Source organism: Salvia miltiorrhiza, chromosome 8 (assembly GCF_028751815.1).
Source record: "Salvia miltiorrhiza cultivar Shanhuang (shh) chromosome 8, IMPLAD_Smil_shh, whole genome shotgun sequence".
In the NCBI taxonomy this organism is placed as follows: Eukaryota; Viridiplantae; Streptophyta; class Magnoliopsida; order Lamiales; family Lamiaceae; genus Salvia; species Salvia miltiorrhiza.
Genome location: NC_080394.1, coordinates 34556834 through 34577366, shown reverse-complemented (window position 1 = coordinate 34577366; position 20533 = coordinate 34556834). Strand labels below are relative to the sequence as shown.

Genomic DNA, 20533 nt, shown 5'->3' with positions numbered 1-20533 from the left:
CAGTGTACTTGCAAAATAAAAAATAATCAGCGGTCGAAAAAGTAGGTTGTCACCCGGACGACAAACGACTTTTCTGACCGGCAACCTACTTTTACTTGTAGCAAATTAAAAAACTCAATCAAAAAAGTAGCTTTTCGGTCGGAAAAGTAGGTTATCGTCTGGGCGACAACCTAAGACGACAACCTACTTTTCCGACAGCAGACTATTTTTTCTTACACATTTGTACTTGTGTCATAAAAGTGTAAAACTTTACACAAAAGTTGATGCAAAGCCATCAACATCCAAGGGCAATTTCGACCCTTCACTTTAATTTGGGCATAAGATCAAGTTTTTATAAGAAGTGGACATTTTTAATTTTACACTTAATAAAGTGAGCATTTTTGCCTAATGACACGTATTTCAGGATAAATAATAAAGACCATAGAGGAAAGTTAATACGATATCGTGAATATTATAATTTAATGGTCGTTTAGTATTTCGGGATAAATAATAAAAAGTCAACTTTTGAGATAGTTATATTGAGTAATGAAACTCAATATTTGGCCTCCAATTTGAAAACATAAATTTTGGTCTTTTTTTACGTTTTAGGGTTGTTTTGCCTTTAATTAGGACGAATGTGTGCGGGTTGGGCTTTGGATTAAGATTGGGACGTGAGGGTTATGATGGTACCATCGGTACAAATAGGTAAATTCGTGACAATTGTGTCATTCATTGAGTACACTTGGCACAATTATGCTTATTTGTGCCAAATGTAACTGAAGATTGAATGTTGGTACAATTAGTACAAATAAGTTAATTAGTGTCAATTGGCACAATTATGCCCATTTGTGCCAAGAAAAAGGGGGGAGAGAGACAGAGGGAGAATCACGTGTACGAGTTGGGCTGGGTAGAGTAGGATCCGCGGGGTCAAGGGTATTTTGGACCAATTTTTTTTAAAATAGCTATAATTTTTGTTTTTAAGATGGGTGATCGAAAATTGAGATTTATTGCTGAATATGGCTATATGAGTGTATATTCTCAATAATAAATATTTCTATCGCGCTTCAAAAAAATAAAAAATACTTCCTTCGTTTCAACTTCTAATATCCATATTTATATTTTAATTTGTCTCATATTTTTATATTTATTTCTATTTTTAATAAAAATAGATGAAACCCTTACTGCACTTTAATTATTTTAACACTCACATAAAATGTAAGACCCTTATTCTATTCATAATATACTCAACCATTTTGTTAAAACTCATGTCACTCTCAAATGGATACTAAAATCTGAGACGAAGGGAGTACATTTTTTATGTTTACAGTGAAAAGCAAACAGGTCTCTAAATTTTTATTTTATGCAATTAGATTGTAACGTTTATATAGAGGCATGCATCGGTGCGGTTCGGTGCAAAACCACACCAATTTTTAGAAACCGACCGCCTAATGAGAGGATCGAACCGCACTAGTCCGGGCTTCATAACCGAACCGAACCACATGCAATTTTCAATTTGCAGTCAAATTCATAAATTTTTCAGATTTTCGACCAACATAAATTTTCATAAACTTTGAGATCATGGAATCTGAGTAAGGTCGACATTAGATAAAGAGATAGAAGAAATTTTCCATGAGTTAGTTTTTTGAATGTTCCTATGATATGGGGTATTGCCAATCGTCGTGACATCCAACTTCACAACCTTCACAATAAACAGTAAGGCAAGGTTGCACTTCATACTTGGCAGAGGTAAGGTCGTAGCGGGAAGCGGGAAAGAGATTACACTTCATACTTGGTCCGAAGGTCACGCATTCCCCGGTCACAAGACATTTCTTCACTTCTCCTTAGGTAGTAGTCATACCCGTTATCGACCAAGTATGACCCTCACCAACTTTCTCTCCCAAGGTCCCCAGCTTCGCACCTTCGGAAGGTATACCTCCTGGCTATTCATTTTTGGAATTGCGTCCAACCAGTCATCGATACACCTACAGATGCGTTCGCACTTTCCTTGTTTGATAACTATGGCTTTATGTCTCAATTGATGGATAGTTGCTATAGAAGTCCAAGACCGAAGGAGGACATTGTATCCCATCAATCCTTTCCTCGCCTTCCGAATCTACAACGCATTTTGTTGACGCTGCTCAGCTACTCGATCGTGGGCATACCGGGTGTCACTCCCTGGTATGCCCTGACCTTTGCTTGACATGAACAGCTTTTTATCGAACGGATATCACCCGTTAGGCCCCTACTGTCCATGATTCTACACAGATCCATCCAGAACCACTAGACTCAACCGAAGGCACAATAGCCTCCCGAATGTTTACATATCGACAATAATCATTTTCTTTCCTCAAATCTCACCAAGAGAAGTACTCACACATAATAAAATACGCAAACACAAACTGAAATGAACTCATGATAGAACAAAATGCAAAGTAGTAATAGATAATTAAATACCCGGGACCAATATGCTGAGCTTGTCGTCCTTGCGATTACAACTACTTGAAATGATAAAATGTTTAATAAACTAAAGGAAACGTAAACTAAATTGTTTCTGGAGCACAATGAATAACAAAACAGAAGCCAAAAGTTGGGCAAAAGTTCTTTCCAGCAGGCTCTTCTTTTTCTTAAATACTGGCGACTGGTGGAGGGCTAACCCTAGCTGCACTAGTTTCCATATCTTCATCTTGATCTTCTTTCCTTTTTCGACTCCATCCTTGATTGATATGATTGAAGATATTCATCCAGATGCATGATTGAGTCAACTCTCCCAGATTCTCGATTCTTCCAGTCCCTTCTTCCTCCTTCCACGAAATCTTTTTGATTTACTTTCCATTTCTGGCTTCGACTGGCTTTTGCCTCTTACTGTACGGATTGCTTCTTCGGGTTTGGCTCATACCAGGTGGTACACTTCGAGATTCCCACATCTCAGATGAGATATTAAGGGGTACTACGCCTCGGCTCTTTCCTAGCAAACATGACATATGCAATCTAGGTTGGTAGTGCCAATTCCAACCACATTTCTTCATTCTACCATTGACTGGACCTTCTTTCCTCCACAACATCATTTTTTCCCGGTTTGACCTGAACTGACACAATAAAAAGGAAAAAAATAGAGCTAAATGGCCCAAAACTCGAAGACGCATCAGTGTCATGTGCACAAACTCACCTAGCCCTCATCCACACCCTTCTTATTGGGTGAAAGTGTACTCACTTCCTTCTTCTGCTCTGGTAGGTTACCCGCATCAAGTTGTAGTTGTGCAGGTATGCCCAGAACGCATTATGCCATAGTGGACCCAAATGGTCACAGGCACTGTTTACCTCACTTTTGGTTGATAATCGCGGGTGTTGGGATGCACTTTTGAGTATGCTCTGTGCATATTTGTATTATTTTATACTTGCTCATTTGTGTGCATTCTTGTTGTTTTGTAGGGTGTCGTGGTGTTTTTGGTGTTTCGTGAAGCTTTTTGTTGATACGTCTTGGATCTCCCGCCTCGCAGAGTTGTACAGAGGCATAAGCGGTCGCCCGTCGTGCCTATTCTGTGTAGGGCATAGGCAGCGCCGCCACCCGCGTCTTTCGGCAGTTATGGAATTTTGGGTTTAAAACTTATTTTTTAGGGTTTTCTTCACTATTCTCGCTCCAGCAGCCTCCATCTACATTTATACTGTATTTCCCTTGGTTTTGGCAGATAGAAACGCGTTTAGAAATATTTGGATTTCGTTAGATAGATTCTGATTGTCATCCACGTCGATCTATTGTAAGAGTTCTTCATTTAGTTATTTGCTTAGTATGATTCTTGATTTTTTACTTTTGGTTGCTTATAGATTAATTTGATCTATGCTTTTGCTAATCTCGTTGCCTAGATAATCGTTGCTTTATTTTTGTTGATTTAATTACTGCTTTCTATAGTGCTAGATTAGAACCCTAGTTCTATATGCTTCCTTATTGCTTTCTTTGCCTGTTTCCTATCTTTCGCCTAGATAAATTTATATACTTTATTTTAATTACGCATTACTTAATCGAAGATAGAGTGACAGACCCAAACTTATGTTTAGGTTTATTTCCTGCTTTCTGTGCGTAGCATGATCAGAGCCCTGTTTAGCCTTCCTTGAGAGACGACTTGGGTTAGCTTACTACAGTAGGGCGACCTCGTACGACTTGGGAAACGATATAATCATAAGGATCAGAAAGTGGTTGTTAGCACCAACGCACGATTCTTGGAACGGGATTATATAGATAAACACAAGTCTAAGTCCGAGATTGTCCTTCAAGAAATCGAATGCAATGGACAGGCGATTTCATCACCCCAGCCAAGTGTGCGAGTGAATGCACCACAGGACACTGCACACACCATTGTCACAGTTGTACCAACACCACTTCGTCGTAGTGGAAGGGTTATTGTCCAACCCGATCGATTTATGTTCTTGGGAGAATCTTCGGATCTTGTCTCTGTTAATGAACAGAAGGATATCGACCCTGACAACTTTAGACAAGCGATGGAAGATTTAGATGCAGATTCTTGGTACGATGCCATGGTTTCTGAAATAGAATTTATGACTGCTATGGAGGTATACGAGAAAACTGAATTACCAGATGGCTATGTGGCCATAGGTAGTAGGTGTGTATACAAGAGAAAGAGAGATTCGAATGGCGAAGTCGCAGCTTTTAAAGCTAGACTGGTGGCGAAAGGTTATACCCAGGAACAAGGTATAGATTATGATGAGACCTTTTCGCCGGTTGCCATGCTTAAATCCATCCGAATACTCCTTGCCATAGCAGCTCACATGAACCTTGAGGTTTGGCAAATTGATGTCAAGACCGCTTTCTTAAACGGTTTCCTTGAAGAAGGAATGGACATCTATATGCAGCAACCCGAAGGGTTTGTGAAGAAGGGCGAAGAGCATCTTGTGTGAAAGCTAAAAAAGTCCATTTATGGACTTAAGCAAGCTTTCGAGGTCATGGAACAAATATTTTGACGAGGTCATTAAATCCTATGGATTTACTCGTTGTGAGAATGAAAGTTGCGTGTACCGCTTAGATGCCAATGGTGACGTGGTTTTCCTTGCACTTTATGTAGATGATATCCTCCTCATTGGCAACAATGTGGCGCTATTATCAGACATAAAGAAGTGGTTATCCGAACAGTTTCAGATGAATGACTTAGGAGATGCAGCATACATCTTGAGGATCAAGGTTGTTCGAGATCGCCAGAAAAGGATGTTGAGCTTATCTTAAGCGTCCTACATTGATACAGTGATTGCTCGTTTTAGCATGCAAACTGTCAATAAAGGATTGCTACCTTTCAGACATGGGTGCCCTAAGACGCCTAGTGAGGTTGAGGAAATGAGAAAGGTACCATATGTTCCACTGTAGGTAGCCTCATGTATGCGATGCTTTGCACGAGACCTGATATTTGCTATGTCGTTAGCATGGTTGCGAGATATCAGTCAAACCCTGTACCAGGACACTGGACTGCGGTAAAGCATATTCTCAAGTACCTGAAAAGGACTCGAGACTATAGTCTAGTTTACCGGTCAGACAGTCTAACTCATTTGGGTTATACCGATTCGGATTTCCAGGCTGACCGGGATGAGAAGAGATCTACCTCTGGTTATGTGTTTACCTTGGGAGGTGGAGTCGTATCATGGCGGAGTGCAAAGCAAAAGTGCATTGCAGACTCCACCATGGAAGCCGAGTATGTAGCTGCTTCCGAAGCTGCTAAAGAGGTTGTATGGTTCTGGAACTACCTCTTGGATTTAGGAGTGGTACCTAATTTGCTTAAGAGTATCATAATTTATTGTGATAACTCGGGTGCAGTGTCAAATTCTAAGGAACCCAAGACCCACAAGGCGACCAAACACATAGAGAGAAAGTACCACATTATACGAGAAATCGTACAAAGAGGAGATGTGCTGGTAGACAAGATCAATACCTTGGAGAACTTAGCTGATCCTTTCACAAAGGGCTTACCACAGAAGGCCTACGAGAAGCATGCTCGAGGGATGGGATTGCGGTTGATGCCACCCACTTAAGAAACTTTCAGTATAAGTGGGAGAAGTGATAGTGTTGTAATAACTAGTATTTAGACGCATTGTATACTAAAAGGTTGCTTTAGTATAAGTGGGAGATTGTTAGATTTGTATACTAAAAGCAAGAACGTTTTACGCTTGTATACAATGATACCTGTGTTCACTATTTTATCTTCTATCTGATTGTGTTCATGATTGCATATATATGTCCTTTATCTCGATATAAGTAGATTATATGGTGATTAACAGATCACAGAAGGTCATATAATTGGAATAAACTTAAGAGATATAAATAGATCACATCCGAGATGACTCTAGGACGAGTCACTACTACAAAAACGCTCATAGATAACGGATTTTATCCGTTATCTATGACCCCAAAAAACCGATAAGTATAGTGGTGATATCTATGATACAGTCATACATAACGGTAAAAAAACCGTTATGTATAGTAGTATAGATAACGGTACTGCGCTCATACGTAACGGTATATAACCGTTATCTATAATAGTTATACATAACGGTTTTTCACCGTTATGTATTAAGATTTTACCGTTATGTATTAGTTTTTTTTTTGTTTTTTCTCATCATAGTTAACAGTTTTTTGTACTTTTTATAACGATTTGAACTGTTATCTTTGTAAGAAATACATAACGGTTCATACCGTTATGTTTTAATATTTTTACCGTTATATATTAGATATATATATATTTTTTCCCATCATAATTAACAGTTTTTTGTACTTTTTATAACGGTTTTAACCGTTATCTTTAATATTTAATATTTTTTTCTCAATTTTTATATTATTTATCTCAAGAAATAAATAAATAACTTTAAAACAACAAAATGATAAAATCGACAATAACAATATTATATATAATCTAAAATATTCATACATTATCATTCGAATGAACCAAGTATCAAGTATATATGATCATTACATATTTCGATTCACTTCCCGTCTTATCCACTCAGACAAAGTCCTCATCGCCCTCTCCAACGCTTCCTTCACGCTCATCTCCATCTTGATCTTCGTCCCTTCTTGGAAGAACACACTCTTCAATTCCAACCCTTCTTCTCTACATGAATTGCACCAAGAAAAAGAGTAGTAAAACAAGCCCAAAAAACATAATTCACCATCTTTGGATCAGAATTAAATACTATGTCTAAATACTTTGCAAAAAAATCTATATTTTATTTAATTCACCATCTCTGGATCTTCACCTATTCAACAAACAAAATAAAACTCGATGAAAAGATTTTAAATGATCAAGAGCCTACTGAGCAGAAAACCTTAAATGACTAAACTCTATCACTTGACAAAATGATCAAGAGCCTAAATATGATTGTACCATTCCAAACCCCCACTATGACGATGCTGCACTAAATTTAAAATTGCAATTGCACATAAGCCTCAGAAATAAAACAACAATAAGGAACTTCACAGATGATGTACAACTATCACAGAAAAAGGGAGTACAAAATTCTTAAAAATTGCAAATCAGTTTAATGTTTAAATATCTTGTCTGAATTCTCTAAGAAATAACTAACCAGTTCCTCTTCTTCAACAGCTTCCAGGTAATCTTTCATCAAAATAGTAGCCTCACCCTCAACCTCGTCATCAAACACGTCCATCATTTTCTGCGAAACCCAGCTCTTAATAACTGAATTCTCAAAAAAACGTGGGGAAAAAATGAGTATAACTTTGTAGACAATTAAATTGTCGTCGAATTAAATCGTGCCACGTGTAAATTCATGAATTAAATATTCAATTATATTTTCTATTTTATTAAATGGGATTTTATTCCTAATTAAATAGATATATATGATTAATATTTAATAAAATGAATTAATGGGCTTATGGACACCTAAAGCCCTAAGGCCCATGCATGAAGGCCCAAAACCCATAAAGCCCACGAAGCCCATCTCTAAAATCTATAAATAGAGGTGTTGGGGTGCTCATTATCAACAACTTGAAGGAGTGGAAGATCGAAGAGCACAAAGAATTCTCTCTAGTATCACAAGTAGAAGAGGCGGAGAATTGGAGAGTTCAAGTATTCTTCCAAGTATTCAAGTATCTTGAAGAATTCTATCTAACGTTCAAGTCTCCTTCAAATCTTCAATCGTTTGATTATTCAAATCTTCAAGTATCCTTCGAATCTTCAAGTATTTGAGCATTCAAATATTCAAGTATCCTTCAAAATCTTCAAGTATTCAAGGATCTTCAAATCTTCGAGTATTTCTTCAAATGTTCAAGTATTCCTGCGAATCTTTGAAGTGATCTTCAAGTATCCAAAGAAATCAAGTTCAAAAGCTTCAAGGCGTTCTTACAAATTCTAAGGACGTTCTTCTTCAAATCAAATCAAATCAAGTTCAAAAGCTTCAAGGCGTTCTTATAAATTCTAAGGACGTTCTTCTTCAAATCAAATCAAGTTCAATGTTCAATCCAAAATCATGACTTGAGTCCCTTGGATTTATCGTCATCAAATCAAGTATTTCAAGAACCTTCGAGCTTGTTCAAGAATCAAATGGAAGAGAAGAATCAGAGGATTAACTAGAGATTACAACCCGCATAAATCTATCTTCAAATCTATCAAATTATCTTTGTAACGCGTTTTGTATTTTATCAAATTGAAATACAAAAATTTGTGTTTACAAATTTTGGCACGCCCGGTGGGACATCTCTACCTCTCATCTCTACTCTTCACCAAAAATCTTGAACAATGTCCATTCAACCAAATGCAACTACTCCAGCTTCATCTAAAGGTTCTTCGGAAAGCATCGGTGTGATCACGCGAAGCAAAGCAAAATTGATGCAAGAGGTGTCCAAGTCGAGCTCCCGTCTTCCATCTATCCATGAAGAAGATGACAACTTTGAGAGAAGCTTCACATTCCCCACTGAAAATTATCAACTCCATGCAAGTGTCATGATGACAAACACTTCCACCATGGAGGAACAACTCTTGAACTTGACAAAGATGGTTGAATCTCTAACCAAGCACATCCAAGAGCAAGATGCCCAGATTGCAAAGCTTAAAGGAGAAAAGGGAGATTCAAGCCACGCCAACAACGATAGGGAAGGCGAAGAAAGCGAAGAAGATGGAGAGAATAACGATGAAGAAATCTCCAAAGACAAATCAAAGAGTGATGGAAAAAGGCCTTCAGGAAAAGACATTCTCTTCTCGTCTGGTGGCCTCATTCCCATTGACCAATTCAAAGAGTTCATCGAGGCAACAATGAAGAATAACTCCGATGGAAGCTCCAAGTCATCATTAACTTACTCCAAGCCATATACTCGGCGAATTGACAGTATGAAGATGCCTCTTGGCTATCAACCACCAAAATTTCAACAGTTTGATGGCAAAGGAAATCCAAGACAACATGTGGCTCATTTCATTGAAACATGCAACAACGCTGGTACTTATGGAGATCATTTGGTCAAACAGTTTGTTCGCTCATTGAAAGGTAATGCCTTTGATTGGTACACCGACTTAGAATCAAACTCAATTGATAGTTGGGAACAACTGGAGCATGAGTTCCTCAACCGCTTCTATAGCACTAGAAGAACTGTCAGCATGGTGGAACTCACAAGTTCACGTCAATTCAAAGAAGAGCCAGTCATTGACTACATCAACCGATGGAGAAACCTTTGTCTCAACTGCAAGGATCGATTGTCTGAATCATCTGCCATCGAAATGTGTATTCAAGGGATGCATTGGGGCTTGCAATATATTCTGCGAGGAATCCAGCCAAGAACATTCGAGGAACTAGCCACTAGAGCTCATGATATGGAGTTGAGCATGATGGCAAGAGGGATCGAAGGACCACCAATCCAGGAGTCTAGCAAATTCAAGCCAGAATTCAAGAAAGGAGGAAAACCATATGACAAAGCACCAAAGAAGGAATCTATGGCAGTGAAAGCAACTTCTGTGAAATTTCTAAAGAAAGAAGTTAATCAGGAAGACAACCAGAATGCTCCACGAGACAATCAGAACTCTTCCCGAGACATGGGGCAAAGAAGACTTACCTTGAAAGAAATGCAACAAAAGCAATACCCTTTCTTAGACTCTGATGTTTCAGGAATTTTTGATGACCTGCTCAAAGAAAAGCTTATCGAGTTGCCAGAAATGAAGCGACCAAATGAAGCAGGGAGGACAGACGATCCAAATTATTGCAAATACCATCGTCTGGTTGGGCACCCCATACATGATTGCTTCATCTTCAAAGACAGGGTCATGCGGTTAGCTCGAGAAGGGAAAATATCTCTTGAAGAAGACGCTACTACTGTAAATATGGTCTCCACCGACTTGAATGACATAATAGAAGGTATTGGAACCATGTATGATACATCCAACCAAGTAGATGAAGAACCTGAAATAAACATGGAAGAAGACGATGATGCATTGGCAATCACATTCTCCAATGAAGACTTGCAACTTGGATTCGAACCTCATAACAGGCCATTGTTCGTGAGTTGTTATACACAGGAGCAAAAGGTCAATCGAATTCTCATCGATGGAGGCTCGGCAGTCAATATCTTGCCACTAAGGACTTTGAAGCAATTGGGAATCCAAGCAGAAGAGCTGTCAAACAGTCGATTGATGATTCAAGGTTTCAACCATGAAGGGCAAAGAGCTCTTGGAACTATAAGGCTGCGATTGCAGATGCAGGACATGGAGTCCACAGCGTTGCTTCATGTGATTGATGCAAGGACATCCTACAACATGCTTCTGGGTCGACCATGGCTTCATGAAAATGGTGTTATTCCTTCTACATTGCACCAATGCTTCAAATACTATCAAAATGGCACCGTAAGAAAAGTGGTTGGTGATCACAAACCTTTCACAGAAGCAGAGTCACATTTCGCCGATGCTCAATTCTATTTGGGAAGAACTAAAGCAACAATGGTGGAAAGGGATGTACCACAGGAGGAGTCAGGATCCCGCCAAGAGAAAGAATCTCGCCCAAAGATGGAAGGTTTCACCATCCCTTTGACTAAGATTGATGCCAAAAAGCCCATTCCTCAGTCACTCAAAGATTTTGCCCGACCAAAGCAAAGTGGCGTCACAGAACATGGAGATCTCTCAGACAAAGAACTCTCAAAACACTTTGGTCCGAAGGCATACAAACTCCTTGTGAATGCTGGATACAATCCCCAAGAAAGCTCCACGTCAAAGTCTTATGTGAGAAAAACTGCTAATACAAGCCAAAATCCCAAGGCAGGCTTGGGATACATGGTGCAAAGCCCCATTCGTATTGCCATCAAGAGAGCCACTGCTAACTATGCTAGCACCAAGCAAATCCCGAAATCTTCAAGCAATCGGAGAACCCAAAGGGTTTCTGTTTTCAAAAGATTGGATGAAAGAAAAGCTCAACGAATATCTGTCTTTAAAAGGCTTGGCAAAGGCAAGTCATGGAAAAAGGACGTGACAAAAAGGGCAAATGAATTGGACATAACAGAGAAGCTAAGGAACTCGATTCCTTCTCATATGAAGAGGTGTACCACTTTGCTCATATCATGTGGAAAAGAATTGAAGGCCAAAATAAAGACAATCATCTTTACACGGGATGCCGAAGACGATGAAGATAGAGAGAGTGTGGCTTCATCTTACTACACTACTAATAGTGCTAGTAATCCAGTTCCTCTTTCTCATACTACTCAAGGTCAAGTGCGTCGCGAAGATGTTGTTACATCAAACCATATCACCTCATGTGAAGAAGTGGTTGTCGAAGAGGAAGACGCTGAAATAGCTCCTCAACAGTTTGAAGAAGGAGTTGAGGGTACCGTTGATGAATTGAGAGAAATTAATTTGGGCACTATTGAAGATCCACGACCCACTTACATTAGCGCGTTGTTGACTGTTGATGAGGAATACTCATATATCGAATTGCTCAAAGAATTCAAAGACATCTTTGCATGGTCTTATAAGGAAATGCCGGGGTTGAGCTCCAAGATAGCTGTTCATCATTTAGCCGTTAGAAAGGATGCACGACCAGTCAAGCAGGCCCAGCGCCGATTCCGACCAGAATTAGTTCCTCTAATTGAAGCTGAAGTGAACAAACTCATCAATGTGGGTTTTATTAGAGAAGTCAAATACCCAACATGGATTTCAAGCATTGTTCCAGTAAGAAAGAAAAATGGACAAATTCGTGTATGTGTTGACTTCAGGGACTTGAATGAAGCATGCCCCAAGGATGACTTTCCATTGCCAATTGCCGAATTGATGATCGATGCCACAACTGGGCATGAAGCATTAACCTTCATGGATGGATCTTCCGGTTACAATCAAATTCACATGTCACCAAATGAGGAAGAGTTAACAGCATTTCGAACCCCGAAAGGAATCTATTGCTACAAAGTGATGCCATTTGGGTTGAAGAACGCTGGTGCCACTTACCAAAGAGCCATGCAGAAGATATTTGATGATATACTTCATAAAAATGTTGAGTGTTACGTGGATGATTTGGTGGTTAAGTCCAAAAAACGAAACAATCACCTACAAGATCTACGAATGGTTTTTGAGCGATTGAGAAAACATCAGTTGAAGATGAATCCACTAAAATGCGCATTTGGTGTCAAGTCTGGCAAATTTCTTGGGTTCATCGTTCGCCATCAAGGGATAGAAATTGAACAAGCAAAGATTGATGCCATACTATAAATGCCCGAACCTCGAAATATCCATGACCTGAAAAGTTTGCAAGGGAAGTTAGCATACTTACGAAGGTTTATTTCAAATTTAGCTGGAAGGTGTCAACCATTTAGCCGAATTATGAAGAAGGGTATACCATTCGAGTGGGATGAGTCATGTAGAAATGCTTTCAAGAATATCAAATCTTACTTGATGCAGCCTCCTGTATTAGCAGCACCTGTGCCAGGACGCCCCTTGATTTTGTATATTGCTGCTCAAGAACGATCCATGGGAGCTCTGCTTGCGCAAGAAAATGAAGGTGGAAAAGAGAATGCATTATACTACTTGAGCAGAACAATGACACCAAATGAGTTGAAATATGCTCCAATTGAGAAGCTGTGTTTGGCATTGATTTTCTCCATCCAAAAGCTTAAGCATTATTTCCAAGCTCACACTGTCCGCCTTATATCCAAGGCAAACCCTTTAAAGTTTATGATGTCAAGACCTGTTTTATCTGACAGGCTTGCACGTTGGTACCTCCAACTGCAACAATTTGAGATTGTGTATGTTCCTCAAAAGGCTGTGAAGGGACAAGTGTTGGCAGACTTCTTAGCAGACCACCCAATTCCTGCTGAATGGGAGCTAAGTGATGACCTCCCGGATGAAGATGCACTTGTAATCGATGTCGCCCTACCATGGTGGATGTTTTTCGATGGAGCATCTCATAAAGAAGGTGCTGGTGCCGGGATCGTGTTCGTGACACCAGAGCGTCAAGTGCTGCCATTTTCCTTCACTCTAACTGAGAATTGCTCTAACAATGTAGCAGAATATCAAGCTCTGATCCTCGGTTTGGAAATGGCGTTGAATATGCAGCAATCTCACCTCAAAGTATATGGTGATTCTAAATTGGTGGTTAATCAAATACTTGGATTGTATGAAGTAAAGAAACCTGAATTATTGCCATACGTCAAGTATGCTCGAAAGATCATTGAGTGGCTCGGAGATGTGGAGATTGAGCATATTTCAAGAAGTGAAAACAAGCAGGCAGATGCCTTGGCCAAACTTGCATCCACTATAGCTATGATCAGTGGTGAAACTCAAATCCCAGTATGCGAAAGATGGGTCATACCACCCATTTTCGAAGAAGAAAAAGACGAAGAAATCGAAAGCCATCTTGTTGAAGTCTTTGAGATTGAGGAGGAAGATTGGCTCCAACTGTTGGTCGATTACCTCAAATATGATAAATTACCAAGTAATCCACGCCGAAGGGTTGACATCCGACGACGCGCCACTCGCTTCATATTTTTCAAAGGAATACTTTATAGAAGGTCTTTTGATGGAGTATTTCTAAGATGCTTAAGCAATGAAGAAGCCGCCAAAGCTATGGAAGAAGCGCATTCTGGCGTGTGTGGTGCTCACCAATCGGGACCAAAGCTGCATTTTCGAATCAAGAGGATGGGCTACTACTGGCCAACTATGGTGAAAGATTGTTTGGATTATGCGCAAAGATGTCAAGCCTGCCAATTTCATGCGAATCTGATTCATCAGCCACCCGAGCCACTACACCCCACAGTTGCATCCTGGCCCTTTGATGCTTGGGGCATGGATGTTGTTGGTCCATTGACAAAATCATCAGGGGGGCATTTATACATTTTGGCAGCAACCGATTACTTCTCCAAGTGGGCTGAGGCGATACCATTAAGAGAAGTGAAGAAAGAGACCGTTGCTGAGTTTATCAAGACCAACATCATCTATCGCTATGGAGTTCCTCGCTACATCATAACTGATAATGGAACACCTTTCAGCAACACGGTGATAAACAAGCTTTGTGAAAAATTCGGCTTCAAGCAACGGAAGTCATCGATGTATAATGCACCGGCAAATGGGTTGGCTGAGGCATTCAACAAGACTTTGTGCAATCTGTTGAAGAAAATTGTTTCAAAATCAAAGCGTGACTGGCATGAACGTATTGGGGAAGCATTGTGGGCATATCGAACCACCTATAGAACTCCTACGCAGGCAACGCCTTACTCTTTGGTATATGGGGTTGAAGCTGTCATTCCTCTCGAGCAACAAATTCCCTCTTTGAGAATGGCCATTCAGGAAGGGCTAACTGAAGAAGAAAATGCACGTCTGCGTCTGGAGGAACTCGAAGCTCTAGATGAGAAAAGGCTGGAAGCTCAGCAAAAGTTAGAATGCTACCAAGCTCGCCTCTCAAAGTCTTTCAACAAGACGGTGCGAGTGCGTTCTTTTCAAGTTGGAGATTTGGTCCTCGCTGTAAGGAGGCCAATCGTTGTCACTCATCGTGTTGGAAACAAATTCGTATCAAGGTGGGATGGCCCATATGTTGTCAAGGAAGTCTACACAAACGGAGCATACAGGCTTCTTTCTGATGACAACGTCAGAGTTGGGCCTATCAACGGCAAGTTCCTGAAACGCTACTATCCTTGAAAGGTGGTAGAAGTTGAAGCATGTACATATGTATATAAAAAAAAAAAAAAAATAGAAAAACAGAAAAGCCAAAAAGATGAGTCAGATGAAAAACCAGAAATGGAGAAAAGCAAACAAAATGGAGTGTATGAAGACAGCTCCTTGACGCACGAGCCTAAACTGCATGTTACTCCTGGCCCGCATGAGTATAAACTGTGCACGGCACCCAATCTCAAACACTTGTTGATCCTATGAACTACGTTTTGACTTGATCCCTGTCAAAAGGGTACGTAGGCAGCTTAGATAATTTCTAAGTTCAGTCATAAGTTGTGTTTGACTCTTTTCAATTTATATCATCAAGTTATGATTTAAGTTGATTATGTGAAGCCAAAAGACGTTTCATTCCAAAATAGCAAAAAAAAAAAAAATCAAGTCATCAAAAGAAGCACAAGCATTGGGAGAAGATGTCAAAATATCCATGACAAACCAAATGAGAATCATCAAAAGAGGAATGATAAAAATGCAATATACTAAGCAAAAGGGTCTTGATCTCTCAAAATCTGCTGCATAGACTCTAGTGAAAGCTTCAAGGCTTCCAAATTCTTCAAGACCTCATCATTTCTCGAAGCCTCTTCAAGCTTGGCCAGGTCTTCCTTGAGTACCTTGATCTCACCACGAGTAGTCTTGAGTATCAAGCTTCGCTGCTCCAAAGACACCAACAATTCTTTCTTGCGTTTCTCTAACTCATCAAGATCCGCTTTTAAAGCATCACAATTCGCAGCATCCTTCTTCTCTTTGGCAAACTTCTCTTGAAGGCAAACCTTGACCTCTCGAACTTTGAGTGTGTGGCCTTCATTGATCTCATGAGAATCCGACCTTACTTTATCAAAAGCGGTGGCTTTGGAGAATAGTTCATCAATACTATCTTCAAGGTTGAAAAGGTCAAGACCACAAATAATCTTCATACGGGAAATGCCACTCCGTATCTCGTCTTCAAGCGCCGATAGAAACTCGACTTTGGTTCTCTCAACCTTGTCACGAAGCTTTCCCCAGATGATCCTGCAGCACGACTTGAGTTCATCATCGATCATGCATGTGGCATTGAACTCGGAAGGCGCCCCACATGATGGCATTGGTCGGGGGCGGGATTGTTTAGCAAGACAAGGAATCTCGTTTGACTTATTGGATTCAATGGATACACAGTCGATTGGTGAGCCCTTCTCAAGATTATTTCCAAACACTTCTTTCAAAGTCTACAAAAGGGCAAGAAGAAGATGCAATTAGAATGTGAAATTATATATCAATACGAAAAGAAGATAAGAGATGAGGAAAGACCTTGTTCACATCGGCATCCACTAGAGTTGGCTCTTCCTCAACGTGACCCTCGGCCGGTTTTGAGGACCCCGCAATTCTCTTCTTTTTCCAATTACGCTCAGAATTGCTACTACCAGAATCAGCTATGAGGGTGGTAGAGACGACCTTCCTCTTTCCATCTTTGGAGTTGATTGCTTCTTCCTGATCTTTTCTTTTAAAAGTGATATGAGCCGGAGAAGAGATTTTGTTTTCAAAAGAAAATCTGTACGTCCTATCCCACCAAGTCTTATAGTCGACTGAACAATGTATCTTCATGTCCAAAGAAGATCGTGGAAAACATGCCCTTGATCGCGATCTGTGCAGCAAACACATGCGCCAAAGGTTGAGACCTTCTTCCAAAGATGTCCTTCGAATGTTCTGAGTAAGGCTGTTGGGTACGATTTGGTAATAGCTAAATTGACGGCTGAAGCGGTGAGGACCATAAGACTCCACGATGAAGTGGTCATCCAGCCGGCGAACCAAAAAACTCGAGCGAATAGCCATGAAGAAGCATTGCTCAATCTCTCTTGTATTTTCACCATCGACATAGAAAATGTCATCTTCCTTGGTGAATGTGGTACAATTCCAACGAATCGAGTTGTACGACTGAATTCGTTCGCGGCACGCAACAGGCAGATAATACTTCGCAGCTCCTTCGCCTGAGTATAGAGTCATCCTGGCGACACCAAGGCTTCTTGGAAGGGGAATGTGAGTATTGAAATAGAGCGCTATCCAACCATATATGAAATGAAAGGGTAGCGTCACCGGGACAAGAGAAGGCTCCATAGAATTAGAGATAGTGTTCAACCCTTTGTAGATGCTGGCTAGAACTGGAGCTGTAAGGGCAACTTTCTGTTTGCACGCCATCAAACTTGCCATTTTGAAAGAGGTTGGTCTAATCGACATGGCATCACCATCTGGAAAAACAAAGATACACAACCAGCAAGCTATATGAGCTGCCAAGTACATAGTGGTGTGATACTTGTCACTAGCATCAAGCTCGATGAATGGAGCCCTTTCTTCAGAAGACCATGGTTGATGCGCTTCAAATGAACCACTCGGATTATGAGTCGATTTGGGGCGTTGAGATTTCTTTGCCCTGCGAGCAGGAGGATGAGAATACTTTGAAGCTTTCTTCGACCAAAATTTGATCCATTCATCGATAGAAACTGAGCTCTTAGGATCCTTGCCATCACGATGCTTAAGAGAATAGTAAGCAAAGAGTAAATATCTACAACTCAAGGGAATGAACGGGTTGCCAAACTGATCTTTGCCAAGAATCTCTTTCGCGCATGGTACAACCTCATCATACAGTGTCCCGGTACACGGAAGCCCTGATAGATACTGTAAATCCCATAGAGAAATAGACATCTCGCCAGATGAAGTGAGAATGGTGTTCGTCGCAGGACACCAAGCTTCACAGAACGCTTTAACCATCTCGGACTGGCAATCATAAGTGAAAAGAGAGGCATAAACTGCATCATAGATACCAACAACTCGGAGTTCATTCCCGCAGCGGCTAAGGATATCTTCAGTCCACTCCCAATAGCCTTCAAAGAAATGAAATTCCCCACGAAAGCTTGTAACCCTTCCCCATTTGGCATCTTTATCGATGATCCTTCGCCTCAAAGTCAATAGAAAATTGGATTCCTTGCTTTGCCAAGGACGGGCCGGATGCAATGTATGAGCCTTCGACGCTTTGTTCAAACTGATCTCGCTGGTCCATTCCGACTGATATAGAGAATTCAAAAGTTTGGGCCAAGGTTTCACATAGTGGCCTATCAATGCCGGAAATACTCTTAGATGCATGCCCATTTCCGTCTCTTGCTCATCATCACTCAAAATCAGCAAATAGTCTTGACCCTTGACCACAATATCTTTGAAGACCACCATCGTGACACTGCAAGGAAGCAACACATCCAGACTTAGAAATTTATTTGCATTTAAATAAAATGTGAATTAAATTCTAGTCAAGATAAAAGGAGGCAAGCAAAGGAGGCAAGCAAAAGGAGGCAAGATTGAATTATATATATATATATATATATATATATATATAATAAAAAGGAGAAATTTAATCATTTAAAAAAAAAAAAGAAAGGCCACCACTCCTTGAATTATATATATATATATATATATATATATATATATATATAGAAATTCAATAAAAAAAAAAGTAAAAAAAAAAAAAAAATCGGCCCACTCCTAAACTCTCAAAAAAAGGCCCATCTCAAATCCATCACCTTAGCCCACCTCTTTCCTACTACAAAAACAATCCAAAACTCACTATTCCTTTCACAAAAAAAAATAAAAAAATAAAAAAATAAAGCCCATCTCTCTATGTTTTTTAAAAAAATCGGCCCATTCTTTTTTTTTTTTCACTAAAGAAAGGCCTCTCTCTCTCTCTCTTTCTCTCTCTGCAAAGAAGAAGAAGAAAAGAAGCAGACATGGGAGAAGAAAAAATGGCGATGGAGGGAAAATTCCGGCTGTCAATCCGCCTCCTCCGTTCCCCTCACCCTCTTCTCTATCTCTCTCACTCCGACTCAAACCAAAATCCACACCCAACCTCAGAACTCACGCTGAAAACAGGACACACTCAACTGGAGGTCACCGCCGTCAGCTCCCTCTTCTGAGCTTCGACGAAGACGCAGCTACTAGCCGTGTCTCCGTCCCCCAAATCTCTCGCTCAATTCCCGGTGACCGTACGACGGCTGAAGCCGAAACCGCCGTTCCAGTTAAAGCAGGTGAAGTTGACGGTCACGGTGACGGTGTCGGCGGCGGGATAAACGCATGATGGAGTTTAAAACATGAATAGAAAAGCAGCGGTGGAATAAACGCGGAGAGGTTCACGATGATACCTCCAGGCTCCACGCACGCCGTTCGCTGTCGGCGTTTGATCTTGAGTTTACGCCGCTATGACTTCACACTCCGCTGAAACCTTCGATACCCGCGGTTCGCTGCCGCTCGCTGCTGTCAAGGATCGGCGAGTAAGCTGCCGTTAGCTCGCTAACACTGCCGTCATCTGGGGTCTCCGCTGTCGTCTCTTGCCTTCGACACACTCACGACCAGCAATGCTCACCGTAGCTGCTACTCACTACCAATATCGTCCCGACTGCTGCTGCCATCTAATGCCGCAAAAGTTGAACCAAGTCGCCGATTGTTTCGCCGACGATGCTCGACCGCTTCTTCGCCTAGCCAAAACCAAAACGAAGAAGCTAAAGCCATGATTGTGATATCACTCGATGAAATGCAGCAGCGGTAATAAGCATGGGGTGAAGTTTGGAAAGCTTAGTTCATGCATATCTAAGGCATGTTTCGGCAGTCCTGCTGGTTTGGCACTCATTCGCATGCAAGCTGATGCTACACTACCTGCTGCACAGCGAAGAAAACTAAGACCACTCCTGAGAATCTCATGCCCAATGATAAGACCGCGAGAAAGCCGACAGCGGCAGCATGCGCGGCTGAGGAGGTGCCGGTGGCGGAGAAACCCACTGCCCCGGAGGAGGACGTGCCCCCGGAGCCCGAGCCCGAGCCGGAAAAGCTCCCTCGCAAGTCCGCCAATTCCCGTATTCAGTCGCCAAAGCTGTGAAGGAGGACCAGCCATTCATAGCTTCGATTCTGGCATGTAGCTGTAGAAACTTCTCATCGGCGCTTCGCTGTACTCATGGCAGTGGATATAATATAACGGAGAAGAAAAAGGAAATTACCGATGCTGCCAAGCTCTTTGCCGCACTTCCGGCTGCCCTCGACTCCCTTCGGCATTCCTCTCGGCTCATAGGAGAATGGAGCATTTCGACGCCGCCACAGCCGCCAAAATTTGCTCCGATTTTCTGCAAAAAAATCTTGGCCGGAGCTCCGCTGCACTCAATGAAGGAAGAAGTAAGATACAAACGAATTGGTGAATGAGGAAGAAGTGGCAACATTGTCTCTATTTATAGGCAAACTTCTCACAAAAAAAAAAAATCCTAGCTACCAAATCTCTAAACATAGCTGCCAGTGTACGAAGAGTGGAGTTCCAGCTATTCTTCCAGCTATGAAAGGCCCTTCAAAACAAGCTGTTAAAGCTTAAAAGGGATGTGGTCCTAAGATTCATTTAATATGTTTGGAGGAACACAGCA

The 20533-nt window shown here is 41.0% G+C and overlaps 1 protein-coding gene and 1 long non-coding RNA gene across 2 annotated transcripts; both read right to left on the bottom strand.

Annotated features, from left to right (window-relative positions):
* Positions 1 to 6853: 6853 nt before the first annotated feature.
* Positions 6854 to 7680, bottom strand: LOC130997887 (uncharacterized). Its single transcript, XR_009093240.1, has 2 exons — positions 7558 to 7680; positions 6854 to 7085 (listed from the first exon to the last, which is right to left on the bottom strand). It is a non-coding gene; the product is annotated as an uncharacterized LOC130997887 (long non-coding RNA).
* A 7839-nt stretch (positions 7681 to 15519) lies between these two features.
* Positions 15520 to 19359, bottom strand: LOC130997886 (uncharacterized). The gene is made up of 3 exons (XM_057923319.1): positions 19274 to 19359; positions 16401 to 18318; positions 15520 to 16318 (listed from the first exon to the last, which is right to left on the bottom strand). The coding sequence occupies exons 2-3, from the start codon at positions 18309 to 18311 to the stop codon at positions 15596 to 15598; spliced, it is 2634 nt and encodes an 877-aa protein (XP_057779302.1). The 5' UTR covers positions 18312 to 18318; positions 19274 to 19359; the 3' UTR covers positions 15520 to 15595.
* Positions 19360 to 20533: the final 1174 nt, after the last annotated feature.